Raw genomic sequence first — 23,292 nt, forward strand, 5'->3', positions numbered from 1 at the left:
GGTTCAAACGAAATTACAATGACATCATCTTTTTCGAACAACTTTTCAAGCGGAATTAAGATTTCTGTCCAATTTTGATCGATTTTAGGTCCAAATCTTTGAAGGATTAGTTAACACACTGTTTTACTTGATATATGTGAAATTTAAGCCATTTCAACCGTTAAGTTTTTTTAAATCAGACAAGAAGGTGTAGAAGAGAGAGAATCCGATGAAATCAAGCTGAATTGGTATAAACTCCTCGTCCTGAGCTCTGATACCACTTGTTGGATCGTCCGGTGACCCTAAACAGTCAGTATGAGTTGTTCATCATGAAATACAAAGGCGGAATCAATGTAAATGATGTCAAACACAGCTTATTCCTCTAATTTCCTTCTTATATTGATCTCCAGAGCTTTACAAATAGTTCTGACAAAAATCCGAAAGCACCTCGGCTCAACAACACTAATTCGGTATGGAATGACACAAACTGATCAGGTATTTATAGTTGAGTAATTCCGCATGAAGCTGTTCTAAGCGGAATTACATGTTCACAAGATATTAGTAATTCCGTGCGGAGTTATCTAATTCCATATGAAACATATAATTTCGCTTGAACTGACTTTTGAATCCTTTCATGCGAAATTAACTTATAACACAGTTTCTCGATTTCCGTGACCTGATCTATACTATACAATACAAGACTCTATAAAGACGAAGTTAACAAACATCAGTGCACCAACAGTTTGATGGTTTTAATTTCATGCTAATTGCTTATCTTACCAAATATATTCATCATGCTCATGCTCTTTATGAACCATTATCTTGTTCCTGTTTTTTCTCATATAATAATCCTCTGATTGTATAAATTTAAAATATTCACCAAGATTTATTTTTTTTATTTTTTAATATTCTTGAGTTAGAATTTAATCAAATCGAAATTTCGAAGCCAATTTTATTGATTGATTGAGTCAACAAGAAGTCAAAAACAGTTATACTGAATCTTTCTTGTAAACCATGAAAAAGTTGTGTAGTTTTTTGCATGGTTGTAGAAATCGCAAGTCGCTAGTCAACCGGTAGGGTGGGGACTAGCGATTAATCGGGATTAACCGAAGATTAATCGGATATAATCGCGATTAATTGTTATTAATCGGAAATTAATCGAGATTAATCGACGATTAATCGAGATTAATCCTCGATTAATCGGCAATTAATCGAGGATTAATCTCGATTAATCTCGATTAATCGGCGGTTAATCGAGCATTAATTGGAGCCTAGTCAGGATTTTTACAACCTGGTTTTTTGGTAAAATTGATCATGACTTCTATCTGCTCTTTTATTATTTTATATCTGCCTTATAGAGTTGCTGCAAGGTGTTGATCATCAATTCAATAAACTTTGGTTGCTTCTCAAGAGATCTACAGCGGATTGTCTTTAATGAAAGAAGATCTTTGGCAGATAACGAAAACTGAGCAATGCCATTACAGGTAAATGATGAAATCTTTGGTGCGAAGACCACAAACTCTCTTTCATTAGGAAGTTGCAATGTGAATGTAAAACGTTCAAAATTCAATGTGGCCCGAAGCGGAAAACCGCATGTTGGAGGTTGACTTGTTTTTATTAGGATATATGAACATAATTATATTCTAATATGTGTGTAACTTAGTTTATTTAACTTATACTTATGTATGTAAAACTGAAATATTAGAATGGTTGTGATGTTTTGGATGGCACCGATTCATGAGGTCGTTATTCCCTCCAAAAACAACCGCCACAACCGTTATGTATGTATTAGTATATATATGTCTGGGTGGGAATCATAACCTGTACCAAGACAATTTCTAACTTCCAAATTGTCCTTACTTCGATACTGCAAATCTTGATCAAACAAACGATCAATTATGAAACCAATGATTCATGGTACGTCCGCTGCAAACGGTTTCAATGATCAATAAAGCGGTATCAGAGCCACTACAGAAAGCGAAAAAGATCTCAGGCCAACATCGTCCACGTTACCATGTAAACATTGTTCCGATGAGAAGAAGGAATGAAGATGGTTGCAGAGAAGGTGTTATTACTGCAACAAACCGGGACATCAAATCTCAACATGCAAGATGAAGGAAAATGATGAGGAAACACAACTGATTCGTCTGGCTATTCATACCGGAACACAGCGACAACAAAATGCAGATAATGATCATCAAAGTGATCAGAGAATGGAGTATGTTGTAACCGGCACTGATGGAGGATTCTGGTCAGAGATTTGGTATGTAAGTAAAAACTTCCTCCACCATTATTCTGGAAATTTAGATATGTTTAAAGGAATTAAGAGCATGTCCGGTGTGGAAACAAAAACCGGAGAAAATCACTTTTATTTCATAAGGGGTATAGGAGTCGTCCAAGTAATGTCTGGGTCGGAGAAAATTCGAATTCAGAGTGTATTCTACACTCCGGATATAGACAGAAATGTACTAAGTTTAGATCAGTTAATAACCCAAGGTTTCATGGTGAAATTCATCGGAGACAAGTGCAAAATATTTCCCACGTTCAGTATTCCTATAATTAATAAGAAAAGTGATTTAACCGGGATGACTAACGAAGAAGAGATCGGCATGTTAGAAAAACAATCCATGATCAGGAAAGAATCGGAACATGTGAAGTATAAAACAGATTTTTTGAATGAATACTTCGAAAATCTGAATTTATCTTCCAATGAACCCGATTGGAACATAATGATACTTCAAGCGATGCAGTTTAAAGAATTCTATGATTGTAAAGCGTTACTTGAAATGATAAATGATGGTGATTATGTTCGAAAGTATAAATTTATTTTAGAATCAAAATTCGATGAGATGGTGGACTGGTTTCTGACCAAGAAACTGGAAGTTATGACAAGGCCAATCCCTGCATATGCCTCGGAAAATCGAAAGGTCAGTTTGCTAGAGTTATATTTGGTAATCGAAAGAGAAGGAGGGCATAGACGTGTGACAGAAAACAACTTATGGGCCATGGTTGGTAAGGATATGGGATTTGATTATTGTGATGGAGAATTCATGCGATTAATGTATGCTATGTATCTAGACGTCCTAGTCTACTACCATAAGTTCAAAACAACTCAAACAAAGGTACATGAAAAGGAGGTGGCAGAAGTGAAGGAGACAAAGGTGCATGAGGTGGATCCGAGGGGAAGTAGAAGTGAAGCAGACGATGAAACAAAGAATATTGCAGATCATACCGAGAAGAACAAAGGAAGCCGTGATGATGCTGGATATGAAACAGAACATTATGCATTTTATGCTGGGAACGATTGGCAAGGAATGAAAAAGCTGCACACAGAAGAAAGTTCGACTTCAAACAAGCGAAGGTGGCTGTAGATGATGCTAATAGAAGCATTTTAATGCACTCTTACAAACATAATTATGTTTAGGGGAGTGTATTAGGATATATAAACATAATTATACTCTAATATGTATGTAACTTAGTTTATTTAACTTATACTTATGTATGTAAAACTAAAATATTAGAATGGTTGTGATGTTTTGGATGGCACCGATTCATGAGGTGGTTATTCCCTACAAAAACAACCGCCAAAACCGTTATGTATGTATTAGTATACAAATATGTCTGGGCGGGAATCGCATAACTTGTACCAAGACAATTTCTAACTTCCAAATTGTCTTTACTTCGATACTGCAAATCTTGATCAAATAAACGATCAATTGTGAAACCAATGATTCATGGTACTTCCGCTGCAAATGTTGGTACACTTTATGTGGACACGACTCGACTCGGTTCGACTCGGTTTGATTCGGTTCGGTTCGACTCGGTTAGGTTCGGCTCAAGCCCGACGTCACGACATTCCTCCATCGTGCGCCCCAGAGTTCGACACGCGAAGCACGGAGAGCCGCGAACCGTTCCCGCCAACACATCATCATGACATCACCATGATGATGTCATGGTGACATCATGATGATCTCATGAGAAGACTATACATTTACATGAAACATATGACGAAGGTTGTGAGAATTCAAAGTGGTGAAGGTTCATGAACATACATGTTGAACCTTCTACCTTCGTCATTATTAATGTGTGGTGAAGATTGAAACTTTGTCACACATGAACTTCGCCTTGTAAACTTCGTCAAGTGGACAGTATATATATGATGTTATGTTCACAGTTGAAGTCATGAGAGCATAGTGAAACCAGAGAGTTTATCATCAAACATTGTGTGTATATGTTTGATATTGTTCTCGTCCGTTTAATCCAAGTGAATCTTTGATTATCTGTTTGTGTTACTTGCAATCTTTGATTATCTGTTTGGTTTGCACCTTTACGGGGATTCCGCACCCGTGATAGTGTTTGTGATAAACAGGGAATAGGTTTTCGTATCGGATCCTCCGGGAAAATCGGACCTACAAGTGGTATCAGAGCTTTGAGCTTTGGCTCTTTTCCTTGTTTAAAACCAAACATTGTTGTGTTTTATCAAGTTGTTTATGATTCTCAAATTTTTGTTCTTGAAACACTTCATATTTTTTTTTTCTGAAAAAGTGTTTAAAAAATCTGTGGAAATCGTTTGTTTTTGCTATAGTTTTAGTGAAAACCTTGTTTCATTACATGTGTGCATGTTTAGAGTTTGGTTTGTATTGAAAGTATAAGCAAAATTTAGTTTCGGAAAATTTCTTCGGTGAAAGTTGGTCGAAATCTTCAAGTCTGTTCTTCAGTTCTTCAAGTTGTTCATCATTTCTTCAAACTGTTCTTGAAAGTTTATAAGTGTTTGATATGTTTTGTAGGTTGATTTAAAGTGTTATTGTGTTTATTAATATTAAAAGGCAAGTGTTTGAAAACTGTGTACTGTGATGATATGATGGCTATTGAAAAAGAAGTTTCGTAAATCAGATAAAGTATGGTGTGAGTTGAAAATTTTGGTTTTGTGTTAGAGAGGATGAGGTTTCATTTAGAAATATCTCACCAAACTTCGACATGAACTCATTTTTTGTTTACCTTCCTCACCTTTTAACCTTCCTCACCTTTAAACTTCGTCACACTCACTTTAACCTTCCTCACCTTTAACCTTCCTCACCTTTTAACCTTCCTCATCTTTAACCTTCGTCACACTCACTTTAACCTTCCTCACCTTTAACCATCCTCCCCTCAATCTTCCTCACCTTTAACCTTCGTCACAGTCACTTTAACCTTCCTCACCTTTAACCTTCCTCACCTCACTCTTCGTCACACTCACCTCAACCTTCCTCACATCAACCTTCCTCACCTCAACCTTCCTCACCTCAATCTTCGTCACAATCACCTCAACCTTCCTCACCTCAACCTTCCTCACCTCAACCTTTCTCACCTCAACCATTTTTACACAGAAGCTTTGCAAAAGTGATTTAACAGTGTGTTATTTAGTGTGTGACCAGGTTTTCAATTTCATACACCAATCATGAGTTGTACCAGTCCATGGGATTGGAGTACGGACCCACGACCAGGTCAAAATCAGACTTCGTTGGCTGCATTGTTAATGAATTCCATACCTCAACAATCAATAAGTGCATGGCTACCAACACCCCAACCTCCACCACAAGTTACCACTACTCAACCACAGTTCAATCAAAGTGCTTATCTTTCACAATCTTTCTCAAAACCTCAATTCCATGCAAGTGCGTGGCTCCCTAAACCCCAACCTCAACCTCAAGTTTCCACAACACAATTCTATCCAAGTGTCGATTGTGGTCCGGCCATACAGTTGGGAAACGGTGATCAAACAAGAACTGCGTTTTATGCTGAAATTGTCAAGAATGTCAGCGATGGTGAACCTTCAGGAAATGATGACATTTCAGGATATAGTGGCCGTACTGATGAAGATGGCTCAGGTGTGAGTGATTATAGTTCAGAATCGGACGTCAAGGAGGGAATGGACTCTGAAGATGATAGTTTGTCGAATGATGCCAAGGAGATGAAATGTCAAAAATCTGACTTAATCAAGAAAGCTGATGCTACATCAGAAGAAATGGAGAAGATTCTCACTAAAGATGGATCTTTCTCTTCTCAGGCTGCCTTTATGGCTAATGTCACAGCTTCTACAAGTCAGGTAAAATCTGAAACTCCTAGCATATGTAGTGATTGTGCTGATATGAAACATGAATGTGCTAAATTGAAACAAGAATTTGAAAAGATTCACAGTCACAATCAGAGTTTGGTTATTGAACTGTCAAAGTGCAAAGAGGCAAACATGGCCTTAGCTCGCAACGAAAAAGATTTTAAATCGGTAATTGAAACACTCAAGAAAAGTGTTTCTGAGTTATCAAAAACGGTGTTTAATAAGCCAAATGGTATTAATAATTACATTAATATCATTGAGGCAACTAAGAAAGAGCTAGTCGAGGCGAAATGTGAGCACGAAGCGATCAAGCTAAAATTGGAGAGTTACTCAAACTCCCGATATGTGCTTGATCACATCATTGACGTTCAACAACTAAAGGGTAATGTTAAAGGCGTTGGGTATAAGTCGTGTCCGCCTCCTTTGAGACACAACTATACCAAGATGCCCGATGAGGAGGAAATGTCGCGTTTTGAGCCAACTGTACCTCTTGATTATGAGGAAGTTAAAACTGGCTTAGGGTTAAAAACGGACAATTCATCAGAGGGCTCATCTGATAGCAAGGAAAAGTCATCATGTGCTTCATATCAAAGTCCTCCAACTGTTGAGGACTATGATTCTTCAAATGATGAATTAGATATGAGTGATGAGGATAAATCTCTTAATGATAGGAAAGGAGTAGAAGTGCCTATTGAGAATCACATTCTGTGTGATCCTCCTACTCCTGTTGTGCATTCAACTGCTAAACAAGAGATAGATCCTATCGCTGAGATATAGTCTATTGTTAAAAGTGATAACGTGTTGTACACTTTAGTCGGTGATGACAAAATTTATTCAAACACAGCTTTTGCAATTAAAAATGTCAATCAATCTTTGATTGATAAAGTGTTTGAAGATACTACCAGTGAGTTTTTGGAAAAGGGGATCCCGAGAGTTTCAGTAACTCGGTGTGATCCGATTCCAAAAGCTGAAGTTAGAAGAAAATTTGGAAATAAAAAATCACCAACGAAGCAACAACCTTTCACTTTTAAGGGTAAACTGCAACAACAACGAGCTCAAAAGTCTAAGGTTACACAACCAAAGGCTAAAACAAAAGGAGCTCGTTACAAGAATAAATGCAAAGACGTTAAATTTGTGGCCTCCATGGGTACTGATAAAGTTGAGACTTTTGAAAATAAATCCAATACTGAGTTTGTTCAAAAGGTCAAAATTTTGAAACGTAATAGTGATAACAATTACACCCAACACACAAACGGGTGTGAAGCTAGTACATTGGGGTCTACAAATTCAACGTCGGGTCATCGAACAGAATCTCCTAATTTTGTTGAAAGGAGATCATGCTTTAAATGTGGGGAGTTTAGCCACATCATTCGAAATTGCACAAACTCTCCGAAACCAAATTTGTAGAAGGAGCCCCTTCTGAACAAGGTCACCAACACTACTAGAAAATCAAGTCTTTTCTCACGGCGTATTTTGTGGAAAATTTGTGGGAAACAAGTGTAGCAACAAATTTCCCACGAATTCTTTTTGTGTGAAAAAACTTCGTCGGAAATGGCATGAGCGACAATTTTCCTACAAAATTTTTGGCAATGTTCCCACAAACCGAACTTGTCGGAAGATTTGCGTCAACATTCCCACAAAGTTTGTTATAAACTTTTTCTTTCTATTTAACAACAAATTTGTCACAAAACATATATTTTTAATATATTTTAAATATTTTAATTTGGTGACAAAATTCCTACGGTTTTGAGATAAATGTTGTGACAAAGTTCCCACGCTTCTAACAATCATTATTTAAAGTTTGTGACAAAATTCTCACGGTTTTTAAATTTACTCGGTGACAAAATTCCCACGGTTTTAAAAAAATAAAATAAATTCCTTTAAACTTACCGACAAAATTCCCATTATTTTATAAATCAAATTAATATTATTAAAACAAAAAAATTGAAAACCAAATTCTTTTAAATAAATTGCAGAAAATCCTAAAGATTCCAACAAAAAAAAACATGTTTACAGTCTTAGAATAAAAAAGAAAATGCACGTTTTTGTAACAAAACTAACATGATCTTTAACATACATAAAAAAAAATTACTTTTTTCCGAATTTATTAAACTTTGCTTCCATGTATTTCTGCCATCGAGCATGTTCGGTCCGCTCTCGTTCACGTTCAACACGTTCTTGTTCCCGCTCTCGTTCACGTTCAACCCTTTCTTGTTCCCGCTCTTGTTCAAATTGTTCAAAACGGGCTTCAATGTTTTGTCGAGCCTCTCGTTCCTTTCCTAGTTCAGCTTGAACTTTTTGGAGCTAAAGTTTATTAAAACGAATATAATTAGCACACATTAACAAGTAACGGGTCAATCTAGGGGTGAGCAAAATCAACTACCCGACCCGACCCGAAGAAGAACCGACCCGATATCCGATAAGCCATTAAATCAATACCCGATATGATACCCTATAATATAAAATCGGTTCCGGTTCTATTGTGAGTCGGGTATATCGGTATTCGGGTAAAGAACCGACCCGACCATTATGTTATGTAATTATATATTTTAGCGGCTAAAATATGAAGTCTGACAACATGCGAACATGATTATTGAAGCAGTTGCAGCAATTCTGATAACATGTTATTGAATGTCACTTCAGTCTTACCCAAGAATATGAAGCGATCAAAGGTAATCAAAATATTCATCAATAGTTTGCTAAACTTTGGTAGGTGTGCATCACAACTTATGATATCATTACTCAGTAAATAATAAAAAAAAATGGAAAACAAATTTACTTAGCTGATGTTCACATAATCACATTTATATGAGTTTCTAAGGTAATAGCACTAGTCATACCACAACCTCGTGAAGCAGCTGCAACAATTATGAACAATATTGAAGATTTATTGAAGTATGGATTTAGTTCTGATATATCTTATACTGTTTGATATATCACGAATTATGTTAACTCATTTTGATGGGCTTTGGCCCAGATTAGTTGTTTTGTACAGAATCCATATATTTATCTCGGTTCCACAGGTTTGGCTTCGGTTCTTTGTTGTTCCCTACCCGACCCGATACCCGACATACTTGATTTACAGGAACCAAACAAATACCCTATATCCTATATTAAGGTCGGTTTTGGGTATTTTTCAGTTCGGTTCTCGGTTCTAATCGGGTCGGACCTATTTATGCTCACCCCTAGGTCAATCCAAAAAAATGACCCAAACAAACATACATGTATATATTAGATAGCACACACTAGTCTGATACATTCATACATATATATACACACAATAATAGCAGTAACAATACCTCATGCGATTGTCGAGTATCTGACACACTAGCTGTGGAAGATGTTGTTCCAGTCAACACAAAATGTGGATTAGAAGATCATACCCCAAACAACTGACGACCCTGACACTCGGGATGCAGACTCTCCCACAGTTCCATATCATCGCAATCCGTGTTCCCATATTTATTTTCAAGTTTTTTCATGTAGGAGACCTACAGTTTATCAAAACAAATGGCTTGATATTGTACTAAAAGATGATACAATAATTATAAATAAATGATAAAAGATAATTTACATATGAACGTTTTGAACGATCGGTAACAAACTCTAACTTATCATAGTCATTTGCACTGATCTCCCCATCATTTAATCTCTTTTTACACTCTTTGGTGCCGTGGGTATGAAGTAATACTTCCGCGAATCCAACCTTTTTACCCTTTATTTTTTCCTACATAAAAAGATGCAATGTAATTTATAAGTTCTAAGTGTTCATGTAGGTTTCTAAAAGTAATAATATGATTAGCTTACCAAGTTGCGACGGTGTTCGTCAAACCCTTTGGACCCGCCTGTATGACGACATAAGTCATTCTTCCGGTTTTCTCTCCCTGCTTTGGACTTCTTTTTGTTGATGCAGATTTTGTGTTCGATGCTTGTCGAATAGATTAGTTATTATTTTACGCTGAATTTGTAATAGTTAGTGAAACGGTCTATCGAACGTGTATAGACCCGCTCGTTTGAAGTGGTCAAACGAGAGGGTTATTCGGTTGACCGTGTGTGTTTGCTAGACAAGTTATGGTTGTATATGTTGGTGTCGAAGGATAAGGCATCGAAGGATTGTGTATCCTTTGATGAGCTCGAAAGATATCCATCGAAGGTTGAAGATGGACCTCGAAGGATATGGCATCCTTCGAGGTATGTGTGTATCTTTCGAAAGCTGGATGGTCGACAGATGATCTATCGACCAGTCAGTTTAATCCTTCGACCGTGCAACCTGTGTTTGGTATAAATACCAACACCTTGTCATTTGCAACACAAGAGTGAGAGCACAAGTGTGTGCTAGAGAGTGATAGGAGGTTTGAGTCCTCACCGGGAGAAATCACCACTTGATTTCTCCCTGGATGTATACTTCTTTGGTATTAGTTCGGTTTCCATGTAATCGGGCCGACTTGTAATGTTTACTACCGGATTAATACAAAAGTTGTTTGTTTATCATCTCTTTATCTCTTCCATCTTTGAACATAATCATAAAACTCACGGTTTTGATCCCGAAACCGGGACCTACAATTGGTATCAGAGCCATGGTGCCCGATTTAGTAAAACTAACCGTTTACTAAGTCACATGTGCTCTAGATCTGTGATTTTTATGGGTTTTTGTTCAAGATGTAAAAATGGTGAAAATGAGAAAAACTCAGATCTGGACCTGAATATTCAGATCTGTGATAAAACGAGTGTTGGGTTTTATGTTTTTCTCCTAAAAGTTCAAGTTTTCTTCATCAAAATTCATGTACAAGTGTTTTCATCAGATCTGCAAATTTTACACAGTAGCTGTGTTCTTGAAGTTCTTGATATCTTCATATTTCGAAAGATATTAACAGTACCTTCCTTGAAGGATCAAAACTTTATTTCGAAAGGTCATGTTGACAGCTTGATTTTTCGAAAGGTCAAGTTTTTGTTACGAAGGATCAATTATCTTCTAGAAAGATCATCTTTATCTCAAACAAATTTTTCGAAAGATCAAAAGGAATCTTTTGTTTCGATAGATCACATTTGCACCTCAATCCCTTGAAAGATCAGTCTACATTTCGAAGGGTCATGCTCAAACAATTTCGAAGGATCAATTTTTAAATAATGCCCAAATAAAAGTCAAAAGCCTACAAACAAGTCTTCGGCCCAAATGAAGAGTTACGGCCCAGTTCACAAATCTGTTATAATTTTTCATAAACTAACATATGAGACAAGCTTGTGACATCACCATGACATCACAATGATGATGTCATGGTGAGGTGTAAACGGGAATGGGTTTGTGGCACTCCGTGCTTCGCGTGTCGAACTCTGGGGCGCACGACGGAGGAATGTCGTGACGTCGGGCTTGAGCCGGACCTAACCGTGTCAAAACCGATTCGAACCGAGCCGAGTCGCGTCCATACAAGGTGTATCAAAGTGAAAATCTAGCGCCTAAAGTTATATTTTGCTAGATTTTTCTATTGGGCCCATTTGGTGTGAAATTTTGGGCAAATATTAAAAAAAAAAAAAAAAAAGAAAGATCCATTGGAACAAAGGTTTTTGATGCAGAGTGGGGTCGGGTGTTCGCGAAGATGATTTGAACCGCGCTTCTAAATGTCAACGTCAAAATTCGTATGAATTTGGGAGCGTGCGGGGTGATGCAGCATGATGAAAACAAGAGATGATGAAAACTTGATGTTTGAAAAATTGTGGGGTAGTCACGGTTACCGATGCAATGGCAAAAATGGTAACGCGACTATTATGGGCCAAAAACAACACGATATGTTCGCTTCCGCGCATCAGTATTTATGATTGTTACCGGTTATTCGGAAATGTTCGAAAGGATTTTGTTTATTGTCATATTCTCGCATTTGAAGACGAACGTATGAACCTGGAACGTCTATACCGGTCCTAACGAGTTCACAAAGTCTTTGGTCTTTGGGGGGATACAAGTCAGATCCTACGGGGTACCAGGGGACGTTCTTATTCAACTAGATTATGCAAAGAAGAAAGTCATGTTCGTGAATTTTCGGAACCGAGAACATTCAATGAAGATTGATGACAGTTCCGCTCAGTGGAGGGAATTGGTGAACATTTGACGACAGTTTCTTTGAAGTGGAAAGAATCTGTTAAGGTTTAGAGATCTTACCAAAGAAATGGGGGGATAAAAATTTTCATTTGTTGAATTTCTTCGGTAAAATTCTAAACGCAATCACAGGTGGTAGAGTTTGTGATTTTCTGGTGAGACAAGGGGGTTCTGCGTGGAATGTTTTGCACAGAAAAGTGCATTACTTGGTCGATTTCACAAAGACGGTTTACAGAAGATAGTTTACCAGAAATCTCTATCAATGTAGTATGCTTGAAGATCAAGACTTGATGCAGTTGTTAAAGAATGGAACCCTTATCAAATGCCGGTTGGAGTATTGGAAGATCAGCGGAAGATCGGTCAATTGAGTCCTTTGAGGAAATTGCACAACACTCAACACGGATGCGCGTACGCTGAGGGGGAAATATTTTACAATGAGCATCAAGATACTACTTACCTGGATCATCGGTCAAGGGGGAATTTGTCAACACAGAGAAGATGAATACTTGACTGAAGATTGATTGCAGTTGCATTTTCAGCATTCGACAGCAACGGACAAGGGGGAATTTGTTGATGCAGATTTTGTGTCCGATGCTTGTCGAATAGATTAGTTATTATTTTACGCTGAATTTGTAATAGTTAGTGAAACGGTCTATCGAACGTGTATAGACCCGCTCGTTTGAAGTGGTCAAACGAGAGGGTTATTCGGTTGACCGTGTGTGTTTGCTAGACAAATTATGGTTGTATATGTTGGTGTCGAAGGATAAGGCATCGAAGGATTGTGTATCCTTCGATGAGCTCGAAAGATATCCATCGAAGGTTGAAGATGGACCTCGAAGGATATGGCATCCTTCGAGGTATGTGTGTATCTTTCGAAAGCTGGATGGTCGACAGATGATCTATCGACCAGTCAGTTTAATCCTTCGACCGTGCAACCTGTGTTTGGTATAAATACCAACACTTTGTCATTTGCAACATAAGAGAGAGAGCACAAGTGTGTGCAAGAGAGTGATAGGAGGTTTGAGTCCTCACCGGGAGAAATCACCACTTGATTTCTCCCTTGATGTATACTTCTTTGGTATTAGTTCGGTTATCATGTAATCGGGCCGACTTGTAATGTTTTACTACCGGATTAATGCAAAGTTGTTTGTTTATCCTCTTTATCTTCTTCCATCTATGAACATTATCATGAAAATCACGGATTGGATCCCGAAACACGGACCTACACTTTTCCCAATCTTTAGTGTTCCAAGACTATAGTGGTAAAATATATATATATATATATAATTAATACATAAAAATAATTAAGACAAAAAATGTAAATTATTAAAACCCTTACCATACACATACGTTCCCATTTCCTACGAGGCACTCCATTGGGCGGATATTTGCATTGTATCTTAAAATTGTATCCGACATCGGGAATATCTTCCCTCGCCGTTAAAGCTTTCTTTTTAGAACTTTTCCTCATATCGCTCATTATGCCTCTAAATCGATCCTTGAGCACACAAATAAACGAATGACGTATGCTCTGGTGTGCTTTTGGATCCCACCTATACATAGTCTACAAAAACAAAAATAAAAATGCAATAAATAATACATATAATCATAACATATACAAATAAATAATTGATAAATTACCTGGAAGCGGTCAAACATGCGCTTCTTTACATTTTGGGGGATCGTTTTAAACGTGACCCAATCTCCATCAAGACATTGTTCAAGTATTTCCTTTACACGTCTATGTACCTTTGAGTCTACAAACCTAAAATATTGAAAAGAAATTTGAGAATCAGTATAGTATACATGCTAAACATGCAAAACAGATCATAGTTTACCCGCATGAATCTAAGTAAATATAGTATACAATATGAGGCTCCCTAGTAGACCTTAAAATTAATGCACAATTTGTCCAAAGCTGGCTGTTTTGTTGCAAAATCTGTCCAAAGCTGACAACTTTGACATTCAGTTTTGCGAACAGTTTTTCGGGGCTCAAATAGTATTGAAAAGTTACGAAACTTTTTGGGTGAATAATCCGCTCAAAGTACTACATTTTAGGCTAAAACCCGCTCAAAAAGGTTTCGAAATGACCAAGATATGGCCTCTTAAAGTCGGTTTTAAATTCTGATCCACATTTGGTTCAAACACCAAAAATCAATCACATATTTAATATCCCATAAGCATCAATAGTCAAATAAAAACACATAGTGATGGCTGTAGAAACATAATATTTCTGTAAAGCACAACCAGCAACACATCTATCATCATTACTATGAAGGGTCACAAGTTCACAACTTTAGACTGATTATATGAAAGTCAGACCAAATTGGATCCCATAGAAAATCTTCCAAAAAACAACTTTTATGATGAAAGGAACGATCTTGGAAACAAAATCAAAAGGCATAATTGAAGTTTCTATGATTTATTCAAACCTTGTATAAATCACTTTGATATTTATAAAGTCAAAACCAAACTTTGCTGCTTATTTACTCTTTGGTGAAGTATTTAAATTAGGGTTCATTGAACAGGTACTTCCAAATCAAAAGAGCAAACACCTTCTAGAAATCTGTTGTATTTCAATTTAAGCAACAATATGGGCAAACAGATTCCAAAGTTTGATTAAATATCGATTTTTTCCATAAAATCAATCAAATAATAAAGTATGAATGATAAATATAATAAATGACAAATTCGGGTTTTAGTATAGATGAAATTACCTTGTGAATCAATAAGGATTCAACGAATTCGAGTCTATCCTCATACTGATTGTGAAGGAAATCTTTAATCGTTGATACAGAGAACAATACTATGACTGTATTGAACAGTGGGCGATGAGGGAAGCGGGAAAACTCATTCTTTTTCTAGACCCGCTTGTTATTCTATCATACCCATCCCGACCCATTAGTTTTTTATTATTTACCCATCCTGACCCACTTACTTTTTCTCTAACTTCTAAATTTACCCATCCTAACCCCCTTGTAAATTATATTATGCCCAAAACAACCCATGAGTTCCTTTTTTAAACCCAAAATAGCCCAGACTTAACTCAGTGGGCCAGGATTGCCAGGTCTAAATTACACCCAAACCGTTTAACCCGGTTCCGAACCGAACCGGTTTTTAAATGATCTGGTTCTTATATTTAGAGTGTAACGGTTCCCGGTTCGGTCCGGTTCGGAACCGTTGCACAACCCTACTACCAATACTTGTTTATAACATCAATAAACAATATAAATTAAAATATTACACTAGAAACATACTTTTTCCCATTGCTTTGTATGAATTGCCTCCCATCACCGTCACCACCACCCTCGAAGTCGTCACCACCACCCTCAAAGTCGTCACCGTCACCCTCAAAGTTGTCATCGTCCTCGCTGACACCATCACCATCGTCACCATTGTAACCATCATCACCAACGTCATCACCGTCGTCACCAGCATCATCATCATCTAAAAAGTTAAAAATAGTAATTAATAAAATGATAACTAAAAAAAATTAGTAATTTATATTGATTACCATTGTCGCCATCATCAAGGATATCACGTGACAAATCTTGTAACGTTGTACCATCCCTATCATCAAGAATATCTGGTGACAAACTATTTAACGTCCCACCTAAATCAGCCATTGGATCACCCTCACCCATACGATGATAACTGCCCCTTACACCCCTGCGGTATGAAATTGAAGGACCTTTTGGAGGTCGTACCATCAAATACGGCCCTTTAGTCCATATAGTAGGTTTCTCAACAGTTGCCTTCCCATTGGGATGTTTTGGATCCAATTTTTGGGATCTTTGTCTCCCAGAAACAGCATCACCATCACCTCTACTAAGATCAGGCTCCCGAATAACAATGCCACAATCAATGCGTTTCCTTGAAACTTGTTTTGTCTTTCCTCCACGCAGACCACTACCAACACCACTACCACTACTACGACCACCACCACGACTTGTATTATCTTTACCAGCATTCATATTGTATATAGCCTGCATTTAATTGAACAGATTTGGTTAGATAATATATATAAGATTCACAAACTCTATGATAGGAAAAAAATATACAATGTACATACCATATGATAAATCTCAAATAATAAGTATACAACAACAAACAATTTATGTTCCTAACAATCATGTTCATCTTTATCTAAAGAGTGGTCAGAAAAAACGTTTGCATCAACATCGTCACAACCATCATCATCATCATCATGAAATGTAACCCGGTCTAAGGGATCACTCTGAGTTACCGCATTCGGTAACTCGAACCGTTCATCAGTTTGAAGAAAATCGTGTGATGTCGTGTTACCATCATTGGTGACATCAGTTTCAGGTGTAGTGAGATCATAAATGTGACGGGATTTTGTCTTCACAACTGGCCATAGATCTTTTGTATCACGTGTCACGGCAGGGTATGAAGTGTAAAAAACTTGTTCTTCCTGTGATGCCAAGATAAACTTGTCATCACCTGGAAGATGAAACTTGTGCTTAACATCAACAAGCTTATTTTTGTTAACTATTACACCCAGGTTGTTATCAAACCATGTACATTTAAACACTACCACAATTTGAGGTTCCTTGCCATTATACTTAAGTTCTAATATCTCGTCCACTAAGCCGTAGTAGTCAGATTCTTCCGCGTTATATGTTTCCCCTCTCACACATACACCACAGTTTGAGGTCACAAGTCCCTTACCATACTTCTGGGTGTGAAACTTATAACCATTTACAAAGTACCCATTGTGTGATTGAGCGTACATTGATGGTTGTCTTACTAAAATTTCCAAATGTCGAGTGCTTCCATCAATTAAGCCATTCATTACCTACAATGAAAAACACACACGGAACATGTTGCTAAACGATGCACTAACATCAATCATAAAGAGTTAATTGGATTTACTTACGTGATTTTCAAACCATTCAGCAAAATGGTTATCTCTAAGAAGGAATTCTGGTTCGTCCGGATATAGTTGTGATGCCACTTCATCAAATTTGTCGAGATAAGGGTAAACTTCTACACAATTTAGAAGAACATATGTGTGCACCTTTTTAAGTTCTTCATTACTCATATGCCTCCGTGTTCCACCCTTTTGATGTAATCGTCTCGATGGAACGACAAATACGCTTAGTTTAGAGCCTCCACTCGAAGAGCTGAGATGTTGCGGTGCGAAATTTCGTGGCTCTCGATTATGGCGTGTCTCAATCGTTGAGTCAAAGTATAGAGAACAATAGGTGGCGATTTCATTCACTAGATGTTCCTTCACAATTGAACCCTCAACCTTTGATTTGTTTCTGATTCTTCTTTTCATTAAGCCAAGCTTCCTACATTTAGAAATTATTGAGAAATGTGTTAAGAAATATGAACAAAATTTAAAAAAAAAATATTTAACTCATAAGATGAAAAAATGTTATTACCTTTCGTATTGGTACATCCACCTGTATTGTACCGGACCACCAAGAAGAGCTTCATTAGCTAGATGTATGACTAGGTGCTCCATAGAATCAAAGAAAAGAAACTGGGAGGGAAAATTTTCTCCAACTTGCATACTGTTATAACAATAGTGCGCTTCATGTTAATCAAGTCATCTACATGCAACGATTTTGAGCATAAGACTCGAAAGAACATGCACAACTCTGTTACAGCCTCATATGTCTCTTTTGAGACAAAACCTCTAATAGCGAGTGGAAGCAATCGTTGCATAAACACATGACAGTCATGGCTTTTAAAACCATGAAAAGTGTTGTCTTTCATGTTTACACAACTCCCTATATTTGATGCATACCCGTCTGGAAATTTTACCTTCTTCAACCAAGCACAAACTTTTTAACGTCATCTTTTCGCAGAGTGTAATTTCCCCTATTTTTAGTCATCTTTCCGTTGTTATCACATGTGGGGTTTAAATGAAATCGGTCACAAATACGCTCCATGTCTTGCCTTGCCTTCATATTGTCTTTGTCTTTGGATGTGTTGGTGCCCATGATTGTGTGAAACAGATTGTCAAACACATTCTTTTCGATATGCATCACGTTGAGATTATGTCGGATTAACAACTTACTCCAATACGGAAGTTCCCAAAAGATGCTTCTTTTTACCCAATTATGTGTAATCCCAAAACCTGGCGGTTTTTCATATCTTTCGTTACCATAGGGTTTGCCATCATAAACAATGGGAAACTCTTTTATAACCTGCCATATTTCTTCTCCGGTTGGCTGTGGAATATCTCTTACACGCGAAACCATTTTGTTTTTTCGAAAGTTAGTCTTATCTTTTCGGAACCAATGTTTTGCGGGAAGATGTTGTCTATGGCAGTCAAACCAACATGGTTTCCCTCCAAACTGAAGTTGGAATGATCCCGATTCATTCGAGCAATATGGGCAGGCTAACTTACCATGTGTGCTCCATCCGGACAACATCGCATAAGCCGGAAAGTCACTAACGGTCCATAAAAGTACGGCCTTCATTTTGAAATTCTCACATCGATGGGCATCATAAGTATCAATGCCATGTGTGAACAACTGTTTTAGCTCTTCTACCAAAGGTTGTAGAAAAACGTCAATATTTTGTCAGGGATTATTTGGACCGGGAATGATTAAAGGAATTTGTACATATTGCTCTTTCAAGGCCAACCAAGGAGGTAGGTTGTACACCGTGATAAACACCGGCCAACATGAATACTTTGCCCCGCTTGAATTATTTGGACTAAATCCATCTGTACACAATCCAAGACGAATATTGCGTGTCTCTTTTGGAAAATCAGAAAAAACCGAGTTAAAATGGTGCCAGGCTCGACCTTCACTAGGATGACTCATCTTTTCGGATGGACTACGATCTGCGTGCCAAGTCATATGTTGGGCTGTCTTTTTTGAATAAAACAATCTTTGAAGTCTTGGTCCGATAGGCATGTAAGTCATCACCAACTTAGGCACTTTTTTCCCTCTTTCCTTGTATCTATATTCATTACATACGATACAACGGTCCAAATCAGAATGCGGCCCATTGAATAGCATGCAATGGTTTTGGCACACATGAATCACTTGTGATGGCAACTCTAGTGGCTTCAACATCTTCTTGGTCTCATAAAAGTTTCTAGGTAGCTTGTTATCATCAGGTAGATTGTCTTTGATTATCGGAAGTAGTTTATCAAATGCCGAGTCCGAAATATTACAGTCTGATTTCCAATTCAATAACCTGGTGGTGATAGAGAGTGTGCTAGCATCTTTGCACCCCTCCCATAAAGGCTCATTAGCTTGCTCTAACATACGGTAGAATGCATGTGCTTCTTGATTTGGATCTTGGTGCATGCATTCCATAACCATTTGATCATATTCGGTATATTCACCAATATCTTCAACGACATCCTGACCCACATGCTGAGACGGTATGGGGTTTGAACATTGGTCCACGCCCATCGGCTCTTCAGATTCACCATGTGCGTACCATAGCCGATAATCTTTCATAAATCCTAGTGAAGTTAGATGATAATCAACAACGTTTCTCGTCTTGTAGTAACGGTTTTTGCATTTACTACATGGGCATCTAATTAGTAACTTCTGGACCCCGCCTATAGTTTCCTCTTCAATGTTCGTTGCGTGTTCGTATGCAAAATCCAGAAAATAATCAACACGTTGTTGAAATTGCATATTTAAAGTACCATCTTTATTGAATCTCATCCCGTACATCCATTCTCTATCCGACGACATTTTTATAGATCTATAACTCAAACCCAACAAGTATTAGAGCTTAACACACAAAGAACACATAGACATGCACATATAAATGGGTTCAGGTCAGTTTCAGGTTGAACTCGCGAACCAGTTTAGGTTAACGGGTCGGCTTGGCGGGTTAACCCGTTTAACACATTTATATTATATTATATTTTTTTACAGTTTATTTTATGTTATAAATTAAACGAGGTGTGTATTTTATGCCATTATAACTTAGAAAGAGAAATTAACAAAAAAATGTATAATTTAAATATAATTGTGTTATATACATTTGTGTTTTTAAGTAAATTTTAATTTAGTATATTAATTTAAAAAAAAATAAAAAATTCGGGTTGAACGGGTCGTGTTTGGGTCAACCCACAAAACTTCTGGCTGTGTTCGGGTTCATATGTATGATATGATTTTCGGGTTTGGGTCGGGTTTAGGTTTGTGTGGAATTTTCAAGTTCGGGTCGGGTTGGGCCCGCCACCCCATGAACATGACTTGTTTAGCACCCATAGATTGAACCAAGGGTTTAGTAGGGACTTTGTCGGATCTGAAGAATGGTGGAAAGGAAACACAAGGGCAGTGGGTTCAGTCATGAATCCATGTAACTCAGCAAGTTAAAGCAAGTTGGTAAGAAAGTAGCACTGGGTCCCAAAGTAAGACAGCCTCAAAGAAGACACCAAGGAGAAATAGACGAGGCAGAGCAAAAGCCCACAGGAGAAGATGGGAATTGTGTGTCATCCCACAATAGAGGATAAGTATGGCGAAAGAACTACCCTCAATGCTGGTTCTGGTGGTAGAGGACCAAAGATGACAGGTCCATCAACAGATGCAAGAACCGTATGCTGTCTTCTTGCTTGCTGTCTTTCAAGTGTTCCGTATCGCAAAATAGACGTCTAGAACGTGTAAATATAACCAGCAACGTTCCGTACGCAAGATAGAAAGTGACCAAAGCAAATGTCCAGCTGTTCATCACAAGCAACATCATACAGCCACTTTTTAGGCTTTGTGTGAATAATGAAACATAAAGGGCTCAGAAGTTAAAATCTAAAATCACTTACTGGGTGTAAAAGAAAAGAGAGTTAGCTCCATAAACAATCAGATTAGCAATTAGCAATGCCAACATTACACCAAATGCAACCAATCTGTAAACAAGCAGCCAGGCAGGATGGAATGATTCCAAACAGGTCCTCCAAGTTTCATCCTCATACAAAATCCCGACGGGGGCATTTTAGACTTGTAAACAAGACGCTGTTACGTTTATTATCTCAGTAGCTGCTTGGCTGTGGAGCTGCATGATCTCATTTAGGGGTGCTCACGGTCTAGTTCGGCTAGTTTTGGGAAAATACAAACCGAACCGGCTGGTTTTGCCAGTTTTGCGGTTTTAGACAAGAAATTATTCAAAAACAAAGCAAAAATTATTAAATATACATAATTTTATATTCCTAAAAAAATTAAAGAACAAATGTCTAACGGCTGGTTCCAAGTTTCAACCGTAAACCGAACCGACTGTACTTATTTCAAACCATCCAAACCAGCCTTTTTTTCATATTTTGATGTTCGGTCGGTTTTGGCGGTTTATGAACACCCCGAGTCTCATTTGACCCACCTAACAGATCTTGACCAATAAGCACAACGGGTACACTTCGCATACATGTAGCTGATAAACCGTAAGGTTTACTCCAAAGCTACAAATTCAGCGTTAATGGAAGCAGACCCAGATGAGAAATTGATGAGATCAGAGAATGCCAGCTGGAAATTCGAGTGAGATTTAAGGAAAAAAGGGTTCGAACCCTAACTGAAGTAGCGAGAAACCAACAGAAGAGCGATTGTTGATTAACGAGACAGAAACCTTAACACTGAAGTAGCGAGACAGAAACCCCAACTGTGCGTTACCCATCCTGACCCGTCTTGTGATTATGTTTAAAGTAGTTTGGCCCATCTAGACCTACTAACAATTTACTTATGGCCCAAGATAACCCAAACTGTTATTGTAAATGCCCATCTTGACCCAAAATTTAGTTAACGGGTCTATTTTGCCACCTCTAGTTTATGATAATTGCAGGTAAATGTAGATATGAAGATGTGTAAACAATGCTTGGTAATAGTTCGACCGTGTTGTTGTGGGTCTTTAATGAAAGAAGGCAAAGAAAAAGATCATGCTGGTACAACTATTAAAGCTCTGTTGGGGCTATTTATGGATCACGATACTGTAATGGTAACAATAAGAGTAAATTGTACAACATGTTTCCAAAGATAGACCATTCTAATCAAGTAGCAGTCAGATTATCATCAATAATAACATATACAGATAGCAAAAATATAGTTCTTTGTGTGTTTCGTAATTCATAACAACAAAATCCACAAAAATAAAGACAGATGTCACATTGAAATTAAGCCATTATGATCCTCAAAAGTGAATGACATTTGATTTAATCAGAGATGGGTTCAATTCGTACCTGTTGTAAAGGAGCACCACCAAAAACCACCAACTCAGAGCCTACCGATGGTGGAAAACCACTAGTAGCAGTCGCACAGTCCTCAACCCTAGTTAGTGAAGTCGAATCTTAGAGATGATTAATTAAAGTATGGAGATTTATATCTTGGCGAAGGGAATAAATGAGAACTTACCAGTTTTGATCGAACTTTGAATTGTAGCAGCAAATTGTCGCTCTGAAACAAAGAGGGAAACCACCTAAAACCACCACTCCGTCCACCAAGTATAGAACAGCGAAAGAGATGGGAGGGTATAGCGCCAAAACACAATCAGCGGGAAAAAATATTTAGGGCTTATATAATTTGGGGATTTTAATATCCATTCATAAACATAACATTAACTTATATTTATTAAATTGTATTTATATTTCATTATTAATTGTTATATCATATTAATACATATACATATATATGATATAAAGAAGTTATCGTCAATATATATCAAATTGTTTTAGTTTGTTATTTAAATAGTATAGTATAACACCAAATAAGCTTATATATAAGGCCTCCTAATCCAAGATCTCACTCAGCTAAAGCAACCAACAGGTGTGCGGAATCCACCTGATGATCAACCACTGTAGATGAAACACAAGAATGCAAGGATTTGAGAGAGAAATCAAGAATACACTGAGTATTCTTGATGAAGATGAATGACGTCACTCACACAAAGCGCCGCCAGACAAAACACAATGATTAGGGCACAGAAATTCACACAGAAATCGTTACCTTGTCTATTCCATATAAAGTTATATATACAAGGTGAAACCCGGACTTTCAAGACTAACTAGAAAGCTCGGACAAAACAAATAGCACAAAGCTCAGAGCTTTTGCCACAAAACTCAGACAAAAGCTATATCTATACAAAACTCTGACTAAATAAATCCTTCCAAAACTTGGACAATTTGTCCCTAGGAACTTCTTGGGACTAA

The 23,292-nt window shown here is 37.5% G+C and overlaps 1 protein-coding gene across 1 annotated transcript; it reads right to left on the bottom strand.

Moving 5' to 3' along the window:
• Window positions 1–8,039: 8,039 nt before the first annotated feature.
• Window positions 8,040–22,639, bottom strand: LOC110897427. Its single transcript, XM_022144176.2, has 11 exons — window positions 22,499–22,639; window positions 22,327–22,414; window positions 15,676–16,147; window positions 15,419–15,608; window positions 13,803–13,926; window positions 13,501–13,725; window positions 13,390–13,415; window positions 9,881–9,971; window positions 9,648–9,800; window positions 9,373–9,564; window positions 8,040–8,377 (listed from the first exon to the last, which is right to left on the bottom strand). Exons 3-10 carry the CDS (start codon window positions 16,133–16,135, stop codon window positions 9,451–9,453), a joined length of 1,383 nt encoding a protein of 460 aa, XP_021999868.1. The 5' UTR covers window positions 16,136–16,147; window positions 22,327–22,414; window positions 22,499–22,639; the 3' UTR covers window positions 8,040–8,377; window positions 9,373–9,450.
• Window positions 22,640–23,292: the final 653 nt, after the last annotated feature.

The sequence above is a fragment of the Helianthus annuus genome, chromosome 13 (assembly GCF_002127325.2).
Source record: "Helianthus annuus cultivar XRQ/B chromosome 13, HanXRQr2.0-SUNRISE, whole genome shotgun sequence".
Lineage (NCBI taxonomy): Eukaryota > Viridiplantae > Streptophyta > Magnoliopsida > Asterales > Asteraceae > Helianthus > Helianthus annuus.